General features: G+C 47.1%; 1 protein-coding gene across 1 annotated transcript in view; it reads left to right on the forward strand.

The window, feature by feature from the left end:
* LOC147098198 (uncharacterized) overlaps positions 1-25,347 on the forward strand; it is a 101,022-nt gene that overhangs the window by 51,123 nt on the left and 24,552 nt on the right. Inside the window, exons 6-9 of the mRNA XM_085969965.1 lie at positions 14,549-14,625; positions 14,719-14,883; positions 19,823-19,918; positions 20,811-20,906. Coding sequence (XP_085826091.1) covers positions 14,549-14,625; positions 14,719-14,883; positions 19,823-19,918; positions 20,811-20,906 — 434 coding nt within the window. The remainder of the gene's footprint in view (positions 1-14,548; positions 14,626-14,718; positions 14,884-19,822; positions 19,919-20,810; positions 20,907-25,347) is intronic.

Below are 25,347 nucleotides of genomic sequence, written 5' to 3' on the forward strand. Positions count from 1 at the left end.
GGACAGCCGTTTAAAAAAAAGCCAGAGCGGGCTCTCGCGGGCGGGCGGCGCATGCGCGGTCAGTGCCAGCGGCACGAGGCGGCCCGCGGGGAGTAGGCAGGGAAACCCCGCGGGCTGGCGGCCATTAGCAAGCGGTTCACTTCGGGTGGCTATCCCGCGCTCCGGCCCCGACACCGTCAAACCTGAGAGGGGGAAGTAGAGAGAGACAGAGACAGAGAGGGAAGAGGAGAAGGAGAGAGAGGGAAGAGGAGAAGGAGAGAGAGGGAAGAGGAGAAGGAGAGAGAGAGAGGGAAGAGAGAGAGAGAGAGAAATTTTTTGAGCTTCAGGCCTGCCTGCAGCGGGCCTGGACAGCAGCCCCGAGTCCCCCCTGCGCGAGGGTGAGGAGGAGGGGGGGGTTGCTAAACACAATATAAAACTCAAATAAATTGTTAATTAATTCCCTAACGCATAATTCAAATATTTACCTTAGTTCCCTAACACACTGAAAGTGTGGGGAAAAAATCGTGAAAAATCAAGATGGCGGCCACTCACCTCGGTTCAGAAGGATAAGGCCCGCCCACACACGCACCGATTGGTCGACTGGTCAGGTCACCGAAGCGTAGGATTGGTCAATCGTCGAGTCACTCGACACTCAACTGTAGGACGGCACGCGCCAGGAACCCGCCATCCTATTGGTCGACCTCGACGTCACACGGTCGCTAATGAGATGCTAATGAGCGGAACGCTAAACGTTTTTCGGATACCGCGGGCACGGTTTTTGTCCGGCCGAAAGGTAAATACGCCTATGACCGGTCCGGAATCGCAAGCTTTCTTTTGAGGTGACGCACGCATCGGTACGCTCTGTAACTTTCAAACGTATAGAACACGGACAGACAGACATTGGGACAGACAGACATCGGGACAGATGAATATTGAATATATTAATAGTGAATATATAATAAATTGGAAGCTGATTATCAAAGGTATTTTAATAATATATTGTACAAATTGTATGGTCAATATTCTGTTTGAAATACTGAGCATCACAGCATCATAGAATAGTACAGCACTGAACGAGGCCATTCAGCCCATCGAGTCTGCACCCGCTCTTTCGAAGATCAATCCAGTTAGTCCCACTGCCCTGCTCTTTCCCCATATCCCAGCAATGTTACTTTTTGAATTATTTATCCAGTTTCCTTTTACAGGCTACTACTGAATTTGTTTCCACTACCCTATCAGGCAGTGCTTTCCAAATCCTAACCACTCGTTGTGTAAAAAGCTCTATCTCGTGTCGCCTCTGGTAATTTTCCCAATCACCTTAAATCTGTGGCCTCTTGTTATCGACCCTTCAGCCAGTGGAAACAGTTTCTCTTTATTTTCTCTATCTAAACCCTTCATGATTTTGAACACTTCTATCAAATCTCCTCTTAGCCTTATCTGTTGTAAAAAGATGTAATAGCAGAGCACTTGGAAAACAGTGACAGGATCGGACAAAGTCAACATGGATTTACAAAAGGTAAATCGTGCTTGACTAATCTACTTGAATTTTTTGAGGATGTAACTGGTAAAATAGATAAGGGAGAACCAGTGGATGTGGTGTATTTGGACTTTCAGAAGGCTTTCGATAAGGTACCGCATAAGAGATTAGCGTGCAAAGTTAAGGCACATGGGATTGGTAGCAAGGTATTGACTTGGATAGAGAACTGGTTGGCAGACGGAAAGCAAAGTGTTGGAATAAACGGGTCTTTTTCCGAGTGGCAGGCAGTGAATAGTGGGGTACCGCAGGGATCGGTCCTAGGACCTCAGTTATTCACAATATATATGAATGAACTAGACGAGGGAACTAGATGTAATATCTCCAAGTTTGCAGAAGACACAAAGCTGGGTGGGAGTGTGTGCTGTGAGGAGGACGCCGAGAAACTCCAGTATGATTTGGACAGGTTAGGTGATTGGGCAGAGGCATGGCAGATGCAATATAACGTGGATAAATGCGAGGTTATCCACTTTGGTGTCAAAAACAGGAAGGCAGATTATTATCTGAATGGCAATAGATTGGGAGAAGGGGAAGTGCAAGGAGACCTGGGTGTCCTTGTGCACCAGTCGCTGAAGGTAAGCATGCAGGTGCAGCAGGCAGTTAAGAAGGCAAATGGTATTTTGGCCTTCATAGCGAGAGGGTTCGAGTACAGAAACAAGGATGTCTTGCTGCAGTTGTACAGGGCCTTGGTGAGACCACACCTTGAGTATTGTGTGCAGTTTTGGTCACCTTATCTGAGGAAGGATGTTCTTGCCATGGAGGGAGTGCAGCGAAGATTCACCAGGCTGATACCTGGGATGGCAGGAATGGTGTATGAGGAGAGATTGGGTAGATTGGGCTTATACTCGCTGGAGTTTAGAAGAATGAGAGGGGATCTGATTGAAACTTATAAAATTCTAACAGGACTAGACAGACTAGATGCAGGAAGGATGTTCCCGATGGTCGGGGAGTCCAGAACCAGGGGTCACAGTCTAAGGATAAGGGGTAGGCAATTTAGGACAGAGATGAGGAGGAATTTCTTCACCCAGAGAGTGGTGAACCTGTGGAATTCTCTACCACAGAAGGCAGTGGAGGCCAATTCATTAAATATATTCAAGAAGGAGTTAGATATATTTCTTAAGGCTAAAGGGATCAAGGGATATGGAGAGAAGGCAGGGACAGGGTACTGAATTTGGATGATCAGCCATGATCTCATTAAATGGCGGCGCAGGCTCGAGGGGCCGAATGGCCTACTCCTGCTCCTATCTTCTATAAAGAACTAGGACAGAGAGTAAAGCAAGATGCCGGAATAGAGTGTAATGTAGAACGGGGACAGAGAGAAAAGGAAGATACCTGGATAGAGGGAAAATAGAATGGGAACAGAAAGTAAAGGAAGATAATGGGATAGAGGGAAAAATAGGATGGGGACAGAAAGTAAAGGAAGCAACCTGGGATAGAGGAGAATATTGAATGGGGACAGAGAGTAAAGGAAGATATCCGGGATAGAGAGGAATATAGAATTGGGGCAGAGAATAATGGGAGATACCCGGGATAGAGGGCAAAATTAACGGGGACAGAAAGTAAATGGAGAAAACCTGGATAGAGCGGAAAATATAAAGAAGACAGGAAGTAAAGGGAGACTCCCAGGATAGAGGGGGATATAGAAAGGGGACAGAGAATAAAGGGAAATACTCGGGAGTGAGAGTAATATAGTATGGGGATAGCGAGCAAAGGGAGATACCCGGGAGAGAGGAGAATATAGAATGGGACCATAGTGTAAAGGGAGTTATCTGGGATAGAGAGGAATATAGAACGTGGTCAGAGAGTAAAGGGAGATACATTGGACAGATAGTAATGTAGAACGGGGACAGAGAATACATGGAGATACCTGGGATAGAGGGAATATTGAACGGGGACAGTGAATAAAGGGAGATACCTGGGATAGAGGGAATATAGAACGTGGTCAGACAGTAAAGGGAGATATTCTGGACAGATAGGAATATAGAACGGGGACAGAGAATAAATGGAGATACCCGGGATAGAGGGAATATATAACTGGGACAGTGAATAAAGGGAGATGCCTGGGATAGAGGAGAATCTAGAACGGGGACAGCGATTATAGGGAGATACCTGGGATAGAGGGGAATATAGAACGGGCACAGAGAGTAAAGGGAGATACCCGGGATAGAGGGGAATATAGAATGGGGACAGAGAGTAAAGGGAGATACCCGGGATAGAGGGGAATATAGAATGGGGACAGAGAGTAAAGGGAGATACCTGGGATAGAGGGGAATATAGAATGGGGACAGAGAGTAAAGGGAGATACCCGGGATAGAGGGGAATATCGAACGGGGACAGAGAGTAAAGGGAAATACCCGGGATAGAGGGGAGTACAGAACGGGGACAGTGAATAAAGGGAGATGCCCGGGACAGAGGGGAATATAGAATGGGCACAGAGAGTAAAGGGAGATACCTGGGATAGAGGGGAATATAGAACTGGGACAGAGAGTAAAGGGAGATACCCGGGATAGAGGGGAATATAGAACGGGCAAAGAGAGTAAAGGGAGATACCTGGGATAGAGGGGAGTATAGAACTGGGACAGAGAGTAAAGGGAGATACCCGGGATAGTGGGGAGTATAGAACTGGGACAGAGAGTAAAGGGAGATACCCGGGATAGAGGGGAATATAGAACAGGGACAGAGAGTAAAGGGAGATACCCGGGACAGAGGGGAATATAGAATGGGGACAGAGAGTAAAGGGAGATACCCGGGATAGAGGGGAATATAGAACGGGGACAGAGAGTAAAGGGAGATACCCTGGATGGAGGGGAATATAGAACGGGGACAGAGAGTAAAGGGAGATACCCGGGATAGAAGGGAATATAGAACGGGGACAGAGAGTAAAGGGAGATACCCGGGATAGAGGGGAATATAGAACGGGCAAAGAGAGTAAAGGGAGATACCCGGGATAGAGGGGAATATAAAACGGGGACAGGGAGTAAGGGGAGATACCCATGATAGTGGGGCGTATAGAACTGGGACAGATAGTAAAGGGATGTGCCCAGGATAGAGGAGAATATAGAACGGGGACAGAGATAGCAGCGAGAGAGAGGAATGAAGAACGGGCACAGAGGATATAGAAAGGGGACAGAGAATAAAGGGAAGGACTCGGGAGTGAGAGTAATATAGTATGGGGATAGAGAGTAAAGGGAGATACTCGGGAGAGAGGAGAATATAGAATGGGACCATAGTGTAAAGGGAGTTATCTGGGATAGAGAGGGAATATCGAACGGGGACAGAGAGTAAAGGGAGATACCTGGGATTGTGGGAAATATAGCTCCCCCTTCAGGCGAGACAGAGGGGGGGTATAAGAGGAGGGGGTGTCGCAATATTAATTAAGGAGTCAATTACTGCAGTAAGGAGGGATGATATATTAGCAGGGTCCTCTAATGAGGCCATATGGGTGGAGCTTAAAAACAAAAAGTGGGCAAGCACTTTGCTGGGAGTGTACTATAGGCCTCCAAACAGTCAGGGGGAGATAGAGGAACAGATATGTAGGCAAATCTCAGAGAAATGTGCAAATAATAGGGTAATAATAATGGGGGATTTCAACTTCCCCAATATTAACTGGGATAGTCAGAGTGTGAAAGGCTCAGAGGGTGTAGAATTCTTAAAGTGCATCCAGGAGAGCTTTTCGAGCCAGCATGTAGAAAGTCCTACAAGAGAGGGGGCAGTACTGGACCTAATTCTAGGGAATGTGGCCGGCCAAGTGGAAAAAGTGCTAGTAGGTGAGCACTTTGGTGATAGTGACCATAATATGGTAAGATTTAAGGTGGTCATGGAAAAGGACAGGGATGGGCCGGAAATAAAGGTTCTAAATTGGGGGAAGGCCGATTTTAATAGGATAAGGCAGGATCTGGCCAAAATGGACTGGGATCAGCTACTTGTAGGAAAATCCGCATCGGAGCAATGGGAGGCTTTCAGAAGGGAGACTGAGATCATACAATGGCAACATGTTCCCGTAAAGGTCAAGAGTGGTTCCAAAAACCACAGGGAACCTTGGATGTCAGGGGATATACGAGAATGGATTAGGAAAAAAAGGAGGGCTTTTGGTAGATACAAAAGGCTAAAGACGGAGGAAGCCCTAGAGGAGTACAAAAAGTGCAGGGGGATACTTAAAAAAGAAATTAGGAGATCAAGGAGGGGCCATGAAATAACACTGGCGAGCAAAATAAAGGAAAATCCGAAGATGTTTTATAAGTATATTAAGGGTAAGAGGATAACTAGGGAAAAAATAGGGCCCATTAGGGACAAAAGTGGCAATCTGTGTGTGGAGCCAGAAGATGTAGGAGGGGTTCTAAAGGAATTTTTTGCATCTGTTTTCACTATGGAGAAGGACGATGTAGACATAGAAATAGGGCGGGGGGACTGTGATATGCTCGAACATATTAACATCGAGAGGGAGGAGGTATTGGCGGTTTTAGCTGGCCTAAAAATGGATAAATCCCCAGGCCCGGATGAAATGTATCCCAGGCTGCTGTGTGAGGCAAAGGAAGAGATTGCGGGGGCTCTAACACATATATTCAGGACCTCTCTGGCCACAGGGGATGTGCCAGAGGACTGGAGAACCGCTAATGTAGTACCATTACTCAAGGAGGGTAGTAGGGAAAAACCGGGGAACTACAGGCCAGTGAGCCTAACATCAGTGGTAGGAAAATTATTGGAAAAAATTCTGAGGGACAAAATTTGTCTCCACTTGGAGAGGCAAGGATTAATCAGGGATAATCAACATGGCTTTGTCAAGGGAAGATCATGTCTGACTAATTTGATTGAATTTTTTGAGGGGGTGACTAGGTGTGTGGATGAGGGTAACGCAGTGGATGTGGTATACATGGATTTCAGTAAGGCCTTCGATAAAGTCCCGCACAGGAGACTGGTCAAGAAGGTAAGAGCCCATGGAATCCAGGGTGCCTTGGCACATTGGATACAAAACTGGCTTAGTGGCAGAAGGCAGAGGGTGATGGTCGAAGGTTGTTTTTGTGACTGGAAGCCTGTGGCCAGTGGGGTACCACAGGGATCGGTGCTGGGTCCCTTGCTGTTTGTGGTCTACATTAATGACTTGGATATGAATATAAAAGGTATGATCAGTAAGTTCGCGGATGATACAAAAATTGGTAGGGTGGTAAATAGCGAGGAGGGTAGTCTCAGTCTGCAGGACGATATAGATGGGTTGGTCAGATGGGCGGAACAGTGGCAAATGGAATTTAACCCGGAAAAGTGCGAGGTGATGCACTTTGGGGGGACTAACAAGGCAAGGGAATACACAATGAATGGAAAGACCCTAGGCAAGACGGAGGGTCAGAGGGATCTGGGTGTGCAAGTACACAGATCCCTGAAGGCGGCGGAACAGGTGGATAAGGTGGTAAAAAAGGCATATGGGATACTTGCCTTCATTAGCCGAGGCATTGAATATAAGAGCAAGGAGGTTATGATGGAGCTGTATAAAACACTGGTTAGGCCACAGCTGGAATACTGTGTGCAGTTCTGGTCGCCACACTACAGGAAGGATGTGATCGCGTTAGAGAGGGTGCAGAGGAGGTTCACCAGGATGTTACCAGGGCTGGAGCGCTTCAGCTATGAAGAGAGACTGGGCAGATTGGGTTTGTTTTCCTTGGAGCAGAGGAGGCTGAAGGGGGACATGATTGAGGTGTACAAAATTATGAGGGGCATAGATAGGATGGATGCTGAGGAGCTTTTTCCCTTAGTAGAGGGGTCAATAACTAGGGGGCATAGATTCAAGGTAAAGGGCGGGAGGTTTAAAGGGGATTTGAGAAAGAACTTTTTCACCCAGAGGGTGGTTGGAGTCTGGAACTCACTGCCTGAAAGGGTTGTGGAGGCAGAAACCCTCACAACATTTAAGAAGCATTTGGATGAGCACTTGAAATGCCATAGCATACAAGGCTACGGGCCAAATGCTGGAATATGGGATTAGATTAGACAGGGCTTGATGGCCGGCGCGGACACGATGGGCCAAAGGGCCTCTATCCGTGCTGTATTACTCTATGACTCTATGACTGAGAATAAAGTGAGATACCCGCGATAATGGGGAATAAAGAACGGGAACAGTGTGTAAAGGGAGGTATCGGGATTAGACGAGAATATAGAACGGGGACAGATAATAAAGGGATATATCCGGGATCGAGGGCAATATAGAATGGAGACAGTGAGTAACGAGAGATACCTGGGATAGAGGGGAAAATCGAACGGGTACAGGGAGTAAAGGGAGATACGGGGATGGAGGGGAATATAGAACGGGGACAGAGTCTAAATGGAGATACCCGTGAGATAGAGGCATATCGAACTGGGACAGAGAGTAAAGGGAGTTACCCGGGATAGAGGAGAATATAGAACGGGGACAGAGACTACAGGGAGATCCCCGGGATGGAGAGGAATACAGAATGGGGACAGAGAGTAAAGTGAGATACCCGGGATAGAGGAGGATATAGAACAGGGGCAGAGAGTAAAGGGACATACCTGTGATAGAGAGCAATCTAGAAAAGGGTCGGAAAATAAAGGGAGATGCCCGGGATAAAACATAAGAACATAAGAAATATGAGCAGGAGTAGACCATTCGGCCCTTCGAGCCTGCTCCACTATTCAATGAGGTCATGGCTGATCTTCTGCCTCAACTCCATTCACCGGCCCTATCACCATATTCCTTGATGCCCTTACTATTCAGAAATCTATCGACATCTATTTTGAAAATACCCAATGACTGAGCCTCCACAGCTCTCTGGGGCAGAGAACTCCAAAGATTCACCATCCTCTGTGTGAAGAAATTTCTTCTCATCTCAGCCCTGTATGGACTACTCTTTATCTTGAGGCTGTGGCCCCTGGTTCTAGACTCCCCAGCCAAGGCAACCATTCTCCCAGCATCCACCCTATCAAGCACTGCAATACTTGTTTATGTTTCAATGAGATCCCCTCTCATTCTTCTGAATTCAAGAGAATAGAGGCCTAGTTTTCTCAGTCTCTTCTCATACGACAGTCCTGCCATCCTAGGAATCAATCTCGTGAGCCTTCGTTGCACTCCCACTATGGGAAGAATATCTTTGCTTAGATAAGCAGACCAAAATTGTACACAGTACTCCAGGTGTGGTCTTACCCATGTCCTATATAATTGGAGTAAGACCTCTTTACTCCTTTGCTCAAATTCTCTTGTAATGAAGGCCAGCATACCATTTGCCTTCCTAATGGCTTGCTGCACCTGCACATTCACTTTCAGTGACTCACGCACAACGACACCCAAGTCCCTTTGAGCATCTGCATTCCCCAATCTTTCACCATTTAGGAAATACTCTGCCTTTCTGTTTTTTGTACCAAAGTGGATAACTTCACATTTATCCACGTTATTTTCTATCTGCCATGTTCTCACCCACTCATTGAGCCTATCGGGATCCCGTTGAAGCCTTTTCACATCCTCTTCACAACTGACACTGCCACCTAGCTTTGTGTCATCATCAAATTTGGAAATGTTGCATTTTAGTCCCCTCATCCAAATCATTGATTTAGATTGTGAATAACTGTGGCCCAAGCATCGAATCTTGCGGTACCCCACTTGTCATAGCCTGCCTTTCTGAAAAAGATCCGTTTATCCCTACTCTTTGTTTTCTGTCTGCTAACCAATTCTCAATCCATGCTAGTATATTACCCCCAATTCCATGCGGCCTAATTTGGTTCACCAACCTCTTGTATCGGATATTATCGAAGGCCTTCTGAAAATCCAAATACACCACATCTACCGGTTCCCCTTTGCCTACTCCACTAGTTACATTGTCAAAGAACTCCAATAGTTTTGTCAAACAGGATTTCCCTTTCATAAATCCATGTTGACTCTGCCCAATCTTACGATGAATTTCTAATGCCCAGTTATTGCATTCTTTACAATAGATTCCAACATTGTCCCAACTAATGATGTGAGGCTAACAGGTCTGTAGTACACCGTTTTCTCTCTCCCTCCTATCTTAAATAGCGGAGTTACATTTGCTATCCTCCAATCTGCAGGAACCGTTTCAGAATCTATAGAATTTTGGGAGATGACAACCAATGCGAAACCCTATCCCAATGGCCACCTCTTTCAAACCCTAGGATGTAGGTCATCCGGTCCTTGGGATTTATCGACTTTTAGTCCCCTTAATTTTGCCAGTACTGATTTTTTACTAATTATAATTTCTTTAAGTTCCTCATTCTCACCAAACCCTTGGTTTTCTCGTAGAGGGGAATGTAGAACGGTTACAGTGGGTAAAGGGAGTTTCCCGGGAGAGAGGAAAACATAGAACCGGGACAGAGAGTAAATAGATATTCCCGGGATAGAGGAGAATGAAGAACGGGGACAGAGAGTAAAAAGGAGATACACGGGATAGAGGGAAATATAGAACGGGGACAGAGAGTAAAGGAACATGCCCGGGATAGAGGGGAATATAGATCGGGGACAGAGAGTAAAGGGAGATACCCGGGATAGAGGGGAATATAGAATGGGGACAGAGAGTAAAGGGAGATACCCGGGATAGAGGGGAATATAGAATGGGGACAGAGAGTAAAGGGAGATACCCGGGATAGAGGGGAATATAGAATGGGGACAGAGAGTAAAGGGAGATACCTGGGATAGAGGGAAATCCAGAACGAGGACAGAGAGTAAAGCGAGATACCCGGGATAGAAGTGAAAATAGAACGGGGACAGATAATAAAGGAAGACACCCGTGATAGAGAGGAATATAGAACGGGGACAGAGCCTAAAGGATGGGCCCTCATTTACGGTACTCTCTGCCGGACGCAGTCTTTCATTGAATCATAGAATGGGTGCAATACGGAAGAAGGCAATTCGGCCCGCAGTGTCTGTGCCAGCTCTCTGCAAGAACATGTTTGTTAGTCCCACTCCCCCGCCCTTTCCCCATAGCCCTGCAATTTTTGTTCCTTCAGGTAATTATTAAACTCCCTTCTGTACGCTGTGATTGAGTCTGCCTCTACCACCCTTTCAGGCATTGTATTCCGGATCCTAACCACTCGCTGACCAAAAATGTTTTGCCTAACGTCGCCTTCTGCCAATCACCTTAAATCTGTTTCCTCTGGTTCTCGACCCTTCAGCCAATGGGAAAAGTTTCTCACTATCTACTCTGTCGAGACCCCTCACGATTTTGAACAACTCCATCAAATCTCCTCTCAATCGTCTCTGCTCTAAGGAGAACAATCCCAGCTTCACCAGTCTATCCACTTAACTGAACTCCCTCATCGCTGGAATCATTCTTGTCAATTTTTTCTGCACCCTCTCTGAGGCCTTCACATCCTTCCTAATGTGCGGTGTCCACAATGGGACACAGTACTCCAGTTGAGGCCGAACCAGTGGTTTATACAGGTTCATCATAATTTCCACGCTTTTGTACTCTATACCTCTATTTATGAAACCCAGGATCCCATAAGCGTTTTTCAAGGCCCTGCCTCCTTCAAAGATTTGTGTACATATACCACTCGGTCTCTCTGTTCATGAAGCCGTTTTATATTGTACCCTCTAGTTTATATTTCAGCTCCTCATTCTTTCTACCAAAACGTATCTCTTCATACAATTCTGTAATAAATTTCATCTGCCACGTGTCCGCCCATTCCACCAGCATGTTTATGTCCTCTTGAAGTCTATTAATATTCTGCTCACTGTTCACTATACTTCCAAGTTTTGTATCATATGCAAATGTTTATATTGTGCCCTATACACTGACATCCAAGTGATTAATATAAATGAAGAAAAGCAGTGATCATAGAACTGACCCCTGGTGAACACCACTGTATACCTTCATCCAATCTGAAAAACAACCGTTTACCACTACACTCTGTTTCCTGTCATTTAGCCAATTTCTTATCCATGCTGCCACTGTCCCATTTATTTCATGGGCTTTAACTTTTCTGGCAAGCCTATTAAGAGGCACTTTGTCGAATAACTTTTGGAAATCCATGCACACCATGCCAACGGAATTGCCCTCATCAACCCTCTATGTTACCTCATCAGAAAACTGTAGCAAGTTGGTTAAACACGATTTGCCTTTAACAAATCCGTGCTGGAATTACTTAATTTATTCACAGTTGTCTAAGTGACTGTTAATTGTATCCCTGATTATTGTTTCTAAAAGCTTCCTCGCAAAGGTTAAACTGATTGCACTGTAGTTGCTGGGCTTACCTTTACAATCTTTTTTAAACAAGTGTGTAACATTTGCAATTCTCCAGTCCTTTGGCAAAATACCCGTTTCTAAGGAGTATTGAAAGATTATGGCCAGTACCTCCGCGATTTCTTCCTTCAGTTCCTTAAGCGTCCTAGGATGCCTCCGATCTGGTCCTGGTGATCTATCTACTTTAAGCACAGCCAGCCTTTCTAGTACCTCCTCTTTATCATTTTTTATCCCATCCATTATCTCCTCTACCTCGTCCTTCACAGCATCTTCTTGCTTGGTGAAGACAGATGCAATCTACTCATTTTGCACCTCAGCCATGCCCTCTGCCTCCGTGCGTAGGTCTCCTTTTTGGTCCCTTATCGGCCCCACCACTCCTCTTACTACCCATTTACTATTTATATGCCTAAAGAAGACTTTTGTTTTTCTTTTTATGTTAGCTGCAATTCTATTCTCAAACCCTCCCTTTAACCCCTCCTATTTTCTTTCTCGCTTCTCCTCTGAACTTTCTATATTTAGTCTGATTCTCATAAGTATTGTCGACAGTATATCTGCCATACGTGCTCTTTTTATGCTCCATCTTACTCTCTATCTTTTTCATCATCTAAGGAGTTCTGACTTTAGTTGCCCTACCTCGACTGTACCTGAAATATTTGCTCTTTAAAGGCAGACCATTCTTCCATTACAGCTTTGCCTTCCAATCTTTGATTCCAATTTAACACACCAGAACTGTTCAATCCCACTGAATTTGGCCTTCCTCCAATTAAGTATTTTTACTCTATATTGCTCCCTGTCCTTTTCTATAGATGAACCTTATGATACTATGATCACTGTTCACTAAATTTTCACCTACTGACACTTGCTCCATTTGACCTACATCATTCCCCAGAACCAGATCCAGCAATGCCTCCTTCCTCATTGGGCCGGAAACATACTGATCAAGAAAGTACTCCGGAACACACTTTAAAAATTGTTCCCGCACTCTGCCCTTTACACAATTACTATCCCAGTCTATATTTGTCTAGTTGAATTCCCCCATTATCACTACTTTAGAGTTCTTGCATCTCCCTGTAATTTCTCGGCAAATTTGCACCTCCATATTTTCCCACTCGTTGGTGGCCCATAGAATCCATTTAGTAGTGTAATGGCGCATCCATTATTTCTTAACTCGAGCCATAACAATTCTGTCCTTGACCCCTCCAGGACATCCTGTCTCTCCAGCACTGTAACATTCCCCTTAACCACACCACCTCCTATCTTTCCTGAACACCATATATCCAGGACTATTTAATACCCAATCCTGCCATTTTCTGAGATAGCTCTCCGTTACTGCCACAACATCTTATTCCCATGTGGCTATTTGCGCCTGCAACTCACCTACGTTGTTTATTATGCTTCGTGTGTTCACATACATATACTATAAACCTATCTTAGACCATCCTGTGTCCTCTCTTCATCTGATCCCACCTAATACCTCACTATTTATAACTTTAGTGCTATCCATCTCTACCAATCCTTTGTGCCCTTTGTTTCTCCTTTCTAATGCTACATCCTGGTGCCCATCCCCCTGCCAACTTAGTTTGAAACTTCCCCACCAGTAGAAGCAAACATCCCCGGGAGGATATTGCTACCAGCTCTGTTGAGGTGCAACCCGTCCGGCCTGTACAGGTCCCCATGCACCAGAAATCTGATTCCCTCCCTCCTGCACCATCTCTCCAGCCATGCATCCATCTGCTCTATCCTTCTAATTCTATATATACTGGCGTGTGTCACCGGGAGTAATCCAGAGATTGTGACCTTTGATCTCCTGCTTTTTAATCTCTTTCCTAGCTTCCTAAAACCAGCCTGCAGGACCTCATCGCTCTTTCTACCTATATTGCCGGTACCAATATGGACCACGACCTCTGGCTGTTCACCCTCCCCCCTCAGAATGTTCTGCTGCTGCTCGCTGACATCCTTAACCCTGGCACCAGTGAGGCAACATACCTTCCTGGAGTCACATCTACTGCCGCAGAAATGCCTGTCTGCTCCCATAACTCGAATCCCCTACCAATATTGCTTTCCATATATTTCTATTCCCGCCCACTTTACTGTTGAGAAACATCTGGAACCATGAACCTGGCTCTGGCTGTACTCCCCAGAGGAACCATGGCCCTCACCAGTACTCAGAACAGAATACTGGTTGGAGAGCGAGATGCACTCAATGAACTCCTGCGCTACCTGCCTGATCCTGCTCTTCCATCTGGCAGTCACACATTCCCACTGTGCCTGCGCACTCCTTAGCTGTGGGATGACCACCTCCTGAGACATGCTATCCACATAGCTCTCAGCCTGGCGGATGCACCGCAGTGACGCCAGAGGCTGCTCAAGCTCCGAAACCCAGAGCCTGAGCTCCGCCAGCTGACGACACCTGCTGCACACGTGGTTGTCCAGGACACGGGGTAGCGTCCTGGATTTTCCACATGGCACAGGATGCACATTCCGCGGGACTGAGCTGCCCTGCCATACCCCTATTTATTGGACTATTAGCCATCTTTACAGACACTTAAAACTAAGGAGTACCTAATTAAAGTTATTAATATATGTTATTAACAGTTACTAATTTAATATAGTATTGACAATTACTAATTTAATGTAGTATTAACAGTTACTAATTTAATGTATTATTAGCAGTTACTAAACTACAAGCTCCTGGTTTAAGCCTAACCAGCTAGTTAACCCCGGCCCCTAACGTGAAGAGCAGAAACACGGTGTGACCTTTACCAACCAGTCAGTTCCCAGTTTTTCTGTCAGTTAATAAGAGCCATCAGTTCAGGGGGTGACTCTGTGATTGTTTTTCCAGTTCTGGTGGATGGGAGATTCCCGAGGCGGAGGTTCCAATCCATCGCTGCTCCACACAGTACCCAGGCTGGTTAAAGGGTAATTTCAGACATTATTATCTCAGATTTACATTCACTGTCCAGCACTGTTCACCTCGATTACATTCTTCAATAGTTACAATCCTCGTTTCAGGTTCTCATCCCACCGTGGGACAGGGAGAAGTGGCGGGGACAGTTTGTTTTACTGCGGCTGGCAATCCCTGCTCCAGCACCCGGGAGATAAAGATCAAAAACTGCACCAGTTACTTTGTTTATGAGTTGAAGCCGACAACCGTGTGTGACATGGCTTATTGCACAGGTACATCAGAGGGGGGGGCAAAGGTCAGGAAATCGTGGGGGCAAATTTCAGGAACTCAGGGAGCTAAGATCAGGATCTCAGGTGGCAAAGGTCAGGAACTTGGCAGAGAAAGGTGAAGAACAGGTGGGGGGGCAAATGTCAGGAACACTTGGGGGCAAAGTTCAGGAAATCGTGGGGGCAAATTTCAGGAACTCGGCGGCAAAGGTCAGGAACTCGGGGAGGCAAAGAACAGGATCTCGGGGGGCAACTACAGAAACTCATGGTGGCAAAGGTCAGTAAATCACGGGGTTGGGAAAAGGTCAGGAAATCGCGAAGCAAAGATCTGGAACTCGGGGCAATGTTCAGGAACTTGTCGTGGCAAAGGTCAGGAACTCACGGGGGGTGCACAGGTCAGGCACTCGTGGGGGTGTGGGCGAAGGTCAGGAACTTTGGATGGGGCAAAGGTCAGGAATTCGGTGGGGGCCAAAGGTCAGGTACTCGGTGTGGCGGGAATAAGGTCAGTAATTTGGATGGGGCTGTTAGGGGAGATGGTTAGGAACTTGTGCAGGGTGAGAAGTTCAGGAACTCGGGTGAAGTGAGAGAAGGTCCAGAACTCGGAAGAGGGGAGAGAAGGTCACAAACTCGTTGGCGGGGGATGGGGGCAGATAATATCAGGAACTTGGTCAAGTGGAGTAGTCAGAGTGGAGTAGGAAGATAGAACAGGTGAATGTGTGGCTAAAGGAATGGTGCAGGAGGGAGGGCTTTAGTTTCCTGGATCACTGGGTCTGCTTCTAGGAAAGGTGGGACTTGTACAAGTCGGACGGTTTACACCTGAACCAGAGGGGGACCAATATCCTTGCGGGGCGGTTTGCTAGCACTGTTGGGGGGGGTTTAAACTAACTTGGCAGGGGGATGGGATACAGAGTGGAGCTATAGTAGGGGGTGATTTACAGCCAAATACGGAGGAAAAAACAAGTCAGCTGGGAAGGCAGAGCAAATATGTGAAGGCAAAAGGGAATATGGCAAGGCTGGAAGGCATTTATTTTAATGCAAGGAGTCTTGCAAATAAGGTGGATGAACTGAAGTTGTTGTTGAACACATGGGAGTACGATATTGTTGCTATCACGGAGACATGGTTGAGGGAGGGTCAGGACTGGCAGCTCAATATTCCGGGTTATAGAATCTTCAGGCGAGACAGAGGGGGGTGTAAAAGGGGAGGGGGTGTTGCAATATTAATTAAGGAGTCAATTACTGCTGTAAGGAGGGATGATATATTAGCGGGTTCCTCAAATGAGGCCATATAGGTAGAACTTAAAAACAAAAAGGGGGCAAGCACTTTGCTGGGAGTGTACTATAGGCCCCCAAACAGTCAGGGGGAGATAGAGGAACAGATATGTAGGCAAATCTCAGAGAAGTGCAAAAATAATAGGGTAATAATAGTGGGGGATTTCAACTTCCCCAATATAAATTGGGATAGTCAGAGTGTGAAAGGTTTAGAGGGTGCAGAATTCTTAAAGTGCATCCAGGAGAGCTTTTTGAGCCAACATGTAGAAAGTCCTACAAGAGAGGGGGCGGTACTGGACCTAATTCTAGGGAATGTAGCCGGGCAAGTGGTGGAAGTGTCAGTAGGAGAGCATTTTGGCGACAGTGACCATAATTCGGTGAGATTTAAGGTGGTCATGGAAAAAGACAAAGACGGCCCGGAAATAAGCGTTCTAAATTGGGGGAAGGCCGATTTTAATATGATAAGGCAGGATCTGGCCAAAGTGGACTGGGAGCAGCTACTTATAGGAAAATCCACATCAAAGCAGTGGGAGACTTTCAGAAGGGAAATAGAGAGAGTACAACGCCAACATGTTCCCGTAAAGGTCAAGGGTGGGACCAACAAGCAAAGGGAACCTTGGATGACAAGGGATATACAAAAATGCATTCGGAAAAAAAGGGGGGCTTTTGGCAGTTACAAAAGACTAAAGACGGAGGAAGCCCTAGAGGAGTATAAAAAGTGCAGGGGCATACTTAATAAAGAAATTAGGAGAGCGAGGAGGGGCCATGAAATAACGCTGGCGAGCAAAATAAAGGAAAATCCTAAGATGTTTTATAAGTATATTAAGGGCAAGAGGATAACCAGGGAAAGGGTAGGGCCCATTAGGGACCAAAGTGGCAATCTGTGTGTAGAGCCAGATGATGTAGGCGTGGTTTTAAATGAATTTTTTGCATCTGTGTTCACTATGGAGAAAGACGATGTAGACATAGAAATCGGGCAAGGGGACTGTGATATACTTGAACATATTAGCATTGAGAGGGAGGAGGTACGAGCGGTTTTAGCAGGCCAAAAAGTGGATAAATCCCCAGGCCCGGACGAGATGTATCCCAGGCTGTTGTGTGAGGCAAAGGAGGAGATTGCACGGGCTCTGACACAAATTTTCAGAATCTCTCTGGCCACAGGGGATGTACCAGAGGACTGGAGAATCACAGAATCACACAGTGCAGATAGAGGCCATTTTGGCCCATCAAGCCTGCACCGACACATATCCCACCCGATCCCCGTAACCCCTACACCAACACATATCCTACCCTATCCCCACGTATTTAATCCCACTAACACTAAGGGTCAATTTATCATAGCCAATCAACCTAACCCGCACATCTTTGGACTGTGGGAGGAAACCGGAGCACCCGGAGAAAACCCACGCAAACACGGGGAGAATGTGCAAACTCCACACAGACAGTCACCCGAGGCCAGATTCGAACCCGCGTTCCTGGCACTGTGAGGCGACAGTGCTAACCACTATGCCACCGTGCTAACAGCTAACAGCTAATGTAGTACCATTATTCAAGAAGGGTAGCAGGGATAAACCAGGGAATTACAGGCCAGTGAGCCTAACATCTGTGGTAGGGAAATTATTGGAAAAAATTCTGAGGGACAAAATTAGTCTCCACTTGGAGAGGCAAGGATTAATCGGGGATAGTCAGCATAGCTTTGTCAAGGGTAAATCATGTCTGACCAATCTGATTGAATTTTTTGAGGGGGTGACTAGGTGTGTGGATGAGGGAAATGTGGTGGATGTGGTATACATGGACTTCAGTAAGGCTTTTGACAAAGTCCCGCATAGGAGACTGGTCAAGAAGGTAAGAGCCCATGGGATCCAGGGTGCCTTGGCGTGTTGGATCCTAAACTGGCTGAGTGGCAGGAGGCAGAGGGTGATGGTCGAAGGTTGCTTTTGTGACTGGAAGCCTGTGTCCAGTGGGGTACCTCAGGGGTCGATGCTGGGTCCCTTGCTGTTTGTGATCTACATAAATGATTTGGATGAGAATGTAAAAGGTATGATCAGTAAGTTCGCAGATTACACGAAAATTGGTGGGGTGGTAAATTGCGAGGAGGAAAGCCTCAGGCTACAGGACGATATAAACGGGTTGGTCAGATGGGCGGAAAAGTGGCAAATGGAATTTAACCCTGAAAAGTGCGAGGTGATGCATTTAGGACGGACAAATAAGGCAAGGGAATACACAATGAGTGGTAGGACCCTAGGAAGTACAGAGGGTCAGAGGGACCTTAGTGTACATGTACATAGATCCCCGAAGGCAGCGGAACAGGTAGATAAGGTGGTTAAAAAGGCATATGGGATACTTGCCTTCATTAGCCGAGGCATAGAATATAAGAGCAGGGAGGTTATGATGGAGCTGTACAAAATGCTGGTGAGGCCACAGCTGGAGTACTGTGTGCAGTTCTGGTCGCCTCACTATAGGAAGGATGTGATTGCTTTGGAGAGGGTGCAGAGAAGATTCACCAGGATGTTCGCTGGGATGGAGCGCCTCAGCTATGAAGAAAGACTAAACAGGCTGGGGTTGTTTTCCTTGGAGCAAAGAAGGCTGAGGGGGGACCTGATTGAGGTGTACAAAATGATGAGGGGCATTGATAGGGTAGATAAAGAGGAACTTTTCCCCTTAGTAGGGGGGTCAATAACAAGGGGGCATAGATTCAAGGTAAGGGGCAGGAGGTTTAGAGGGGATTTGAGGAGGAACTTTTTCACCCAGAGGGTGGTTGGAGTCTGGAACTCACTGCCTGAAAGGATGGTAGAGGCAGGAACCCTCACAACATTCAAGAAGCATTTGAATGAGCACTTGAAATGCCATTGCATAGAAGGCTATGGACCAAATGCTGGAAAATGGGATTAGATTGGACAGGGCTTGATGGACGGCGCAGACACGATGGGCCGAAGGGCCTCTTTCTGTGCTGTATAACTCTATGACTCAAGAACTTATGTGGGGGGAATAGGTCAGGGACTTGGGCGGTGGGGCAGCAGGTCAGGAAATTGGGCAGAAAAGGGGAGGAGGTCAGGAACTTGGGCAAAGGTGGCGAGGAGGTTAGGAACTTGGGCGATGGGAGTAGGTGTTACCCACGAGTGTGAGCCCTGTCTGTTCCAAGTGAGCTCTGTTCTCTCTGGAGTAGGCAGTCAGAATGGCCCGAATTACACTTTGCAGAATAACTAATTATGTCGGCAGGAAGGATCTAATTACACATTCCAGAGACACTGCTGGGTTTGGCTTGTCCTCCAAGGGGACCAATGAGCAATCAGGACTTGTCATCCAAGGGGATCGATCAGAGCTTTTGGTGTTGCGAATAAACACGCCTAGTTTTAAGGGAGACAACGCATAAAGGAACTGAAACACAATGTATACTTTTCACCAAAGCTAACTGGAGCTGAATCAGATGCTGTTCTCCGTGTCTATCGGATACGCTGTTCCCTGCGGTGCCCACTGATCCCGATAGAACCTAGTGTAGCGCTGGGCACCGCACGCTCCCTCTGCATGATATTAGGTTCAGGGGAATCGGGTTTCAATGATTCTGGGTTTTATAAAGACTGGTGTTGGACATTCCCCGGACTCTAGTGCCAGACTGATGACGTGTTCTGGTATTCTCCAGTCTGTGCTCTCCCATGTCTCTCTTTCTTTATTACAGATCGAAAGACACCCCCAACACAGGAATCCGATGCACAAACAATGCGAGAATCCACTGGTCATTCATCCACTATTCCAGCGAGCTCTGCAGCCTCAGGTATCTTCCTTGTGGGGTCCATTCTAAGCAACTGTTCACCCAGTGCATCTGCTGAAATACTCTGTCCTCATATTTATTCAGTTTCTTAATGAGGGGGTGTATGATTTACTGACCGATGAGTGGGGATGAGGAGACTGTGAAAAGAGGGATGCAGGGACTGAGGAGTGGGCGATGAGTAGGGTGAGGGGAGTGAGATGAGGGGACTCATTGGAGTGGGATGTAGCAAATGAGGGGAATGGGATAGAGTGAGAGAGGGGAGTGAGTGGCAGTGACTGAGGTGATTCGGATGCAGTAAATTAGGGCCGTGGGTTTCAGTTACTGAGAGGAGTGGGCTGCAGTAACCAAGGTGAGTGGGTTGCAGTTACTGAGGGGAGTGGGTTGCCGTGACTGAGGGGACTGGGCTGCAGTGACTGAGAGGAGTGGGGTTCAGTGAATTAGAGAATTGGGATGAAGTGACAGAACGTTGTGGGATTGGAGGATTCTTGTGCCAGCCTGATCAGCTGTTCAGGTGTTCTCCACTCTGCACTACCCCCTGTCTCTCCTCCTTTATTGCAGATCCAGAGACATCACCAACTCAGGAATCTGAGGAACAATCGACTCGGGAATCCACTGACCTTACATCCACTATTCCAGCGGAGTCTGCAAACTCAGATATTAGCCTTGTGGGGTCAATTCTACACAGACAGCTCACCCAATGTAGATGCTGAAATCCTTAGTCCTGACAATTTATCCAAATATCCATGAGGGGAGTGGGTTGAAATGACTGAGGGGAGAGGGAGTGGTTTGTATAAAAATTGGTATCTGACATTCTCCGGACCTTAGTACCAGGCTGATGATCTGTTCTGGTGATCTCCACTCTGCAATCTCCCATGTGTGTCTTCCTTTATTACAGATCCGGAGACATCCCTACCTCAGGAACCCGAGGAACACACAATCCGAGAAACCACTGAGCAGATATCCACTATTCCAGCAGTGTCTGCTGCCTCAGGTAACTGCATTGTGGGGTTCATTCTAAGCAGCATGTAAACCCAATGTAACTGCTGAAATCCTCTGTTCACAAATTATTCCAGTCTCCTATGAGGGGATTGGGATGTAGAGACTAATTGGTGTGTGATGATGAGATGGACGAATTTGCATGTAGTGAATGATCAAAGTGGGATGCAGTGCCTGAGGACAGTGAGATGAGGAGTCTGAGGTGAGTGTGTTGTAGAGTCTGAGGGCAGTGGATGTAGTAACTGAGGGCAGTGGGATGCAGTGCCTGACGGGAGTGGGACATAGAGCCAGAGGGTAGTGACCGATAGGAATGGGCTGTAGTGTCTGAGTGGAATGGGATCTAGTGTCCGAATGGAATGGAATGTGGAGTCTGAGTGGAATGTGATTTAGTTTCTGAGTGGAATGGGATGTAGTGTCTGAGTGGAATGGGATGTAGTGTCTGTTTGGAATGGGATGCAGTGTCTGAGTGGAATGGGATGTAGTGTCTGTTTGGAATGGGATGCAGTGTCTGAGTGGAATGGGATGTAGTGTCTGTTTGGAATGAGATGTAGTGTCTGAGTGGAATGGGATGTAGTGTCTGAGTGGAATGGGATGTAGTGTCTGAGTGGAATGGGATGTAGTGTCTGAGTGGAATGGGATGTAGTGCCTGAGGGGAATGGGATGTAGTGACTGAGGGGAATGGGATGTAGTGCCTGAGTGGAATGGGATGCAGTGTCTGAGTGGAATGGGATGCAGTGTCTGAGTGGAATGGGATGTAGTGTCTGAGTGGAATGGGATGTAGTGTCTGAGGGGAATGGGATGTAGTGTCTGAGTGGAATGGGATGTAGTGTCTGAGTGGAATGGGATGTAGTGTCTGAGGGGAATGGGATGTAGTGTCTGAGTGGAATGGGATGTAGTGTCTGAGTGGAATGGGATGTAGTGTCTGAGTGGAATGGGATGTAGTGTCTGAGTGGAATGGGATGTAGTGTCTGAGTGGAATGGGATGTAGTGTCTGAGTGGAATGGGATGTAGTGTCTGAGTGGAATGGGATGTAGTGCCTGAGTGGAATGGGATGTAGTGTCTGAGTGGAATGGGATGTAGTGTCTGAGGGGAATGGGATGTAGTGTCTGAGTGGAATGGGATGTAATGTCTGAGTGGAATGGGATGTAATGTCTGAGTGGAATGGGATGTAGTGTCTGAGGGGAATGGGATGTAGTGTCTGAGGGGAATGGGATGTAGTGTCTGAGTGGAATGGGATGTAGTGTCTGTTTGGAATGGGATGCAGTGTCTGAGTGGAATGGGATGTAGTGTCTGTTTGGAATGAGATGTAGTGTCTGAGTGGAATGGGATGTAGTGTCTGAGTGGAATGGGATGTAGTGTCTGAGTGGAATGGGATGCAGTGCCTGAGTGGAATGGGATGTAGTGTCTGAGTGGAATGGGATGTAGTGTCTGAGGGGAATGGGATGTAGTGTCTGAGTGGAATGGGATGTAATGTCTGAGTGGAATGGGATGTAATGTCTGAGTGGAATGGGATGTAGTGTCTGAGGGGAATGGGATGTAGTGTCTGAGTGGAATGGGATGTAATGTCTGAGTGGAATGGGATGTAATGTCTGAGTGGAATGGGATGTAGTGTCTGAGTGGAATGGGATGTAGTGTCTGAGTGGAATGGGATGTAATGTCTGAGTGGAATGGGATGCAGTGTCTGAGTGGAATGGGATGTAATGTCTGAGTGGAATGGGATGTAGTGTCTGAGTGGAATGGGATGCAGTGTCTGAGTGGAATGGGATGTAGTGTCTGAGTGGAATGGGATGTAGTGTCTGAGTGGAATGGGATGTAGTGTCTGAGTGGAATGGGATGTAATGTCTGAGTGGAATGGGATGTAGTGTCTGAGTGGAATGGGATGTAGTGTCTGTTTGGAATGAGATGTAGTGTCTGAGTGGAATGGGATGTAGTGTCTGAGTGGAATGGGATGTAGTGTCTGTTTGGAATGAGATGTAGTGTCTGAGTGGAATGGGATGTAGTGTCTGAGGGGAATGGGATGTAGTGTCTGAGTGGAATGGGATGTAGTGTCTGAGTGGAATGGGATGTAGTGTCTGAGTGGAATGGGATGTAGTGTCTGAGTGGAATGGGATGTAATGTCTGAGTGGAATGGGATGCAGTGTCTGAGTGGAATGGGATGTAGTGTCTGAGTGGAATGGGATGTAATGTCTGAGTGGAATGGGATGCAGTGTCTGAGTGGAATGGGATGTAATGTCTGAGTGGAATGGGATGTAGTGTCTGAGGGGAATGGGATGTAATGTCTGAGTGGAATGGGATGCAGTGTCTGAGTGGAATGGGATGTAGTGTCTGAGTGGAATGGGATGTAATGTCTGAGTGGAATGGGATGCAGTGTCTGAGTGGAATGGGATGTAGTGTCTGAGTGGAATGGGATGTAGTGTCTGAGTGGAATGGGATGCAGTGTCTGAGTGGAATGGGATGTAGTGTCTGAGTGGAATGGGATGTAATGTCTGAGTGGAATGGGATGCAGTGTCTGAGTGGAATGGGATGTAATGTCTGAGTGGAATGGGATGTAGTGTCTGAGTGGAATGGGATGTAGTTTCTGAGTGGAATGGGATGTAGTTTCTGAGTGGAATGGGATGCAGTGTCTGAGTGGAATGGGATGTAATGTCTGAGGGGAATGGGATGTAGTTTCTGAGTGGAATGGGATGTAGTTTCTGAGTGGAATGGGATGCAGTGTCTGAGGGGAATGGGATGCAGTGTCTGAGTGGAATGGGATGCAGTGTCTGAGGGGAATGGGATGCAGTGTCTGAGTGGAATGGGATGCAGTGTCTGAGGGGAATGGGATGCAGTGTCTGAGTGGAATGGGATGTAATGTCTGAGGGGAATGGGATGCAGTGTCTGAGTGGAATGGGATGTAGTGTCTGAGTGGAATGGGATGCAGTGTCTGAGTGGAATGGGATGTAGTGTCTGAGGGGAATGGGATGCAGTGTCTGAGTGGAATGGGATGTAGTGTCTGAGGGGAATGGGATGCAGTGTCTGAGTGGAATGGGATGTAGTGTCTGAGTGGAATGGGATGTAGTGTCTGAGTGGAATGGGATGCAGTGTCTGAGGGGAATGGGATGCAGTGTCTGAGGGGAATGGGATGCAGTGTCTGAGTGGAATGGGATGCAGTGTCTGAGTGGAATGGGATGCAGTGTCTGAGTGGAATGGGATGCAGTGTCTGAGGGGAATGGGATGCAGTGTCTGAGGGGAATGGGATGCAGTGTGAGTGAAATGGGATGCAGTGTCTGAGGGGAATGGGATGCAGTGTCTGAGGGGAATGGGATGCAGTGTCTGAGGGGAATGGGATGTAATGTCTGAGTGGAATGGGATGTAGTGTCTGAGTGGAATGGGATGTAATGTCTGAGTGGAATGGGATATAGTGTCTGAGTGGAATGGGATGTAGTGTCTGAGGGGAATGGGATGCAGTGTCAGAGTGGACTGGGATGCAGTGTCTGAGTGGAATGGGATGTAGTGTCTGAGTGGAATGGGATGCAGTGTCTGAGGGGAATGGGATATAGTGTCTGAGTGGAATGGGATGTAGTGTCTGAGTGGAATGGGATGCAGTGTCTGAGGGGAATGGGATGCAGTGTCTGAGGGGAATGGAATGCAGTGTCTGAGTGGAATGGGATGTAGTGTCTGAGTGGAATGGGATGTAGTGTCTGAGGGGAATGGGATGCAGTGTCTGAGGGGAATGGGATGCAGTGTCTGAGTGGAATGGGATGTAGTGTCTGAGTGGAATGGGATGCAGTGTCTGAGTGGAATGGGATGCAGTGTCTGAGTGGAATGGGATGCAGTGTCTGAGGGGAATGGGATGCAGTGTCTGAGGGGAATGGGATGTAATGTCTGAGGGGAATGGGATGCAGTGTCTGAGTGGAATGGGATGCAGTGTCTGAATGGAATGGGATGCAGTGTCTGAGGGGAATGGGATGCAGTGTCTGAGGGGAATGGGATGTAATGTCTGAGGGGAATGGGATGCAGTGTCTGAGTGGAATGGGATGTAGTGTCTGAGTGGAATGGGACGTATTGTCTGAGGGGAATGGGATGCAGTGTCTGAGTGGAATGGGATGTAGTGTCTGAGGGGAATGGGATGTAATGTCTGAGTGGAATGGGATGTAATGTCTGAGTGGAATGGGATGTAATGTCTGAGGGGAATGGGATGCAGTGTCTGAGTGGAATGGGATGTAGTGTCTGAGTGGAATGGGCTGCAGTGTCTGAGTGGAATGGGATGCAGTGTCTGAGTGGAATGGGATGTAGTGTCTGAGGGGAATGGGATGTATTGTCTGAGGGGAATGGGATGCAGTGTCTGAGTGGAATGGGATGTAGTGTCTGAGGGGAATGGGATGTAATGTCTGAGTGGAATGGGATGTAGTGTCTGAGGGGAATGGGATGTAATGTCTGAGTGGAATGGGATGTAA

Source organism: Somniosus microcephalus, chromosome 29 (genome assembly GCF_052327205.1).
Source record: "Somniosus microcephalus isolate GS21.2 chromosome 29, FLI_Smic_1.0, whole genome shotgun sequence".
NCBI classification, from domain to species: domain Eukaryota; kingdom Metazoa; phylum Chordata; class Chondrichthyes; order Squaliformes; family Somniosidae; genus Somniosus; species Somniosus microcephalus.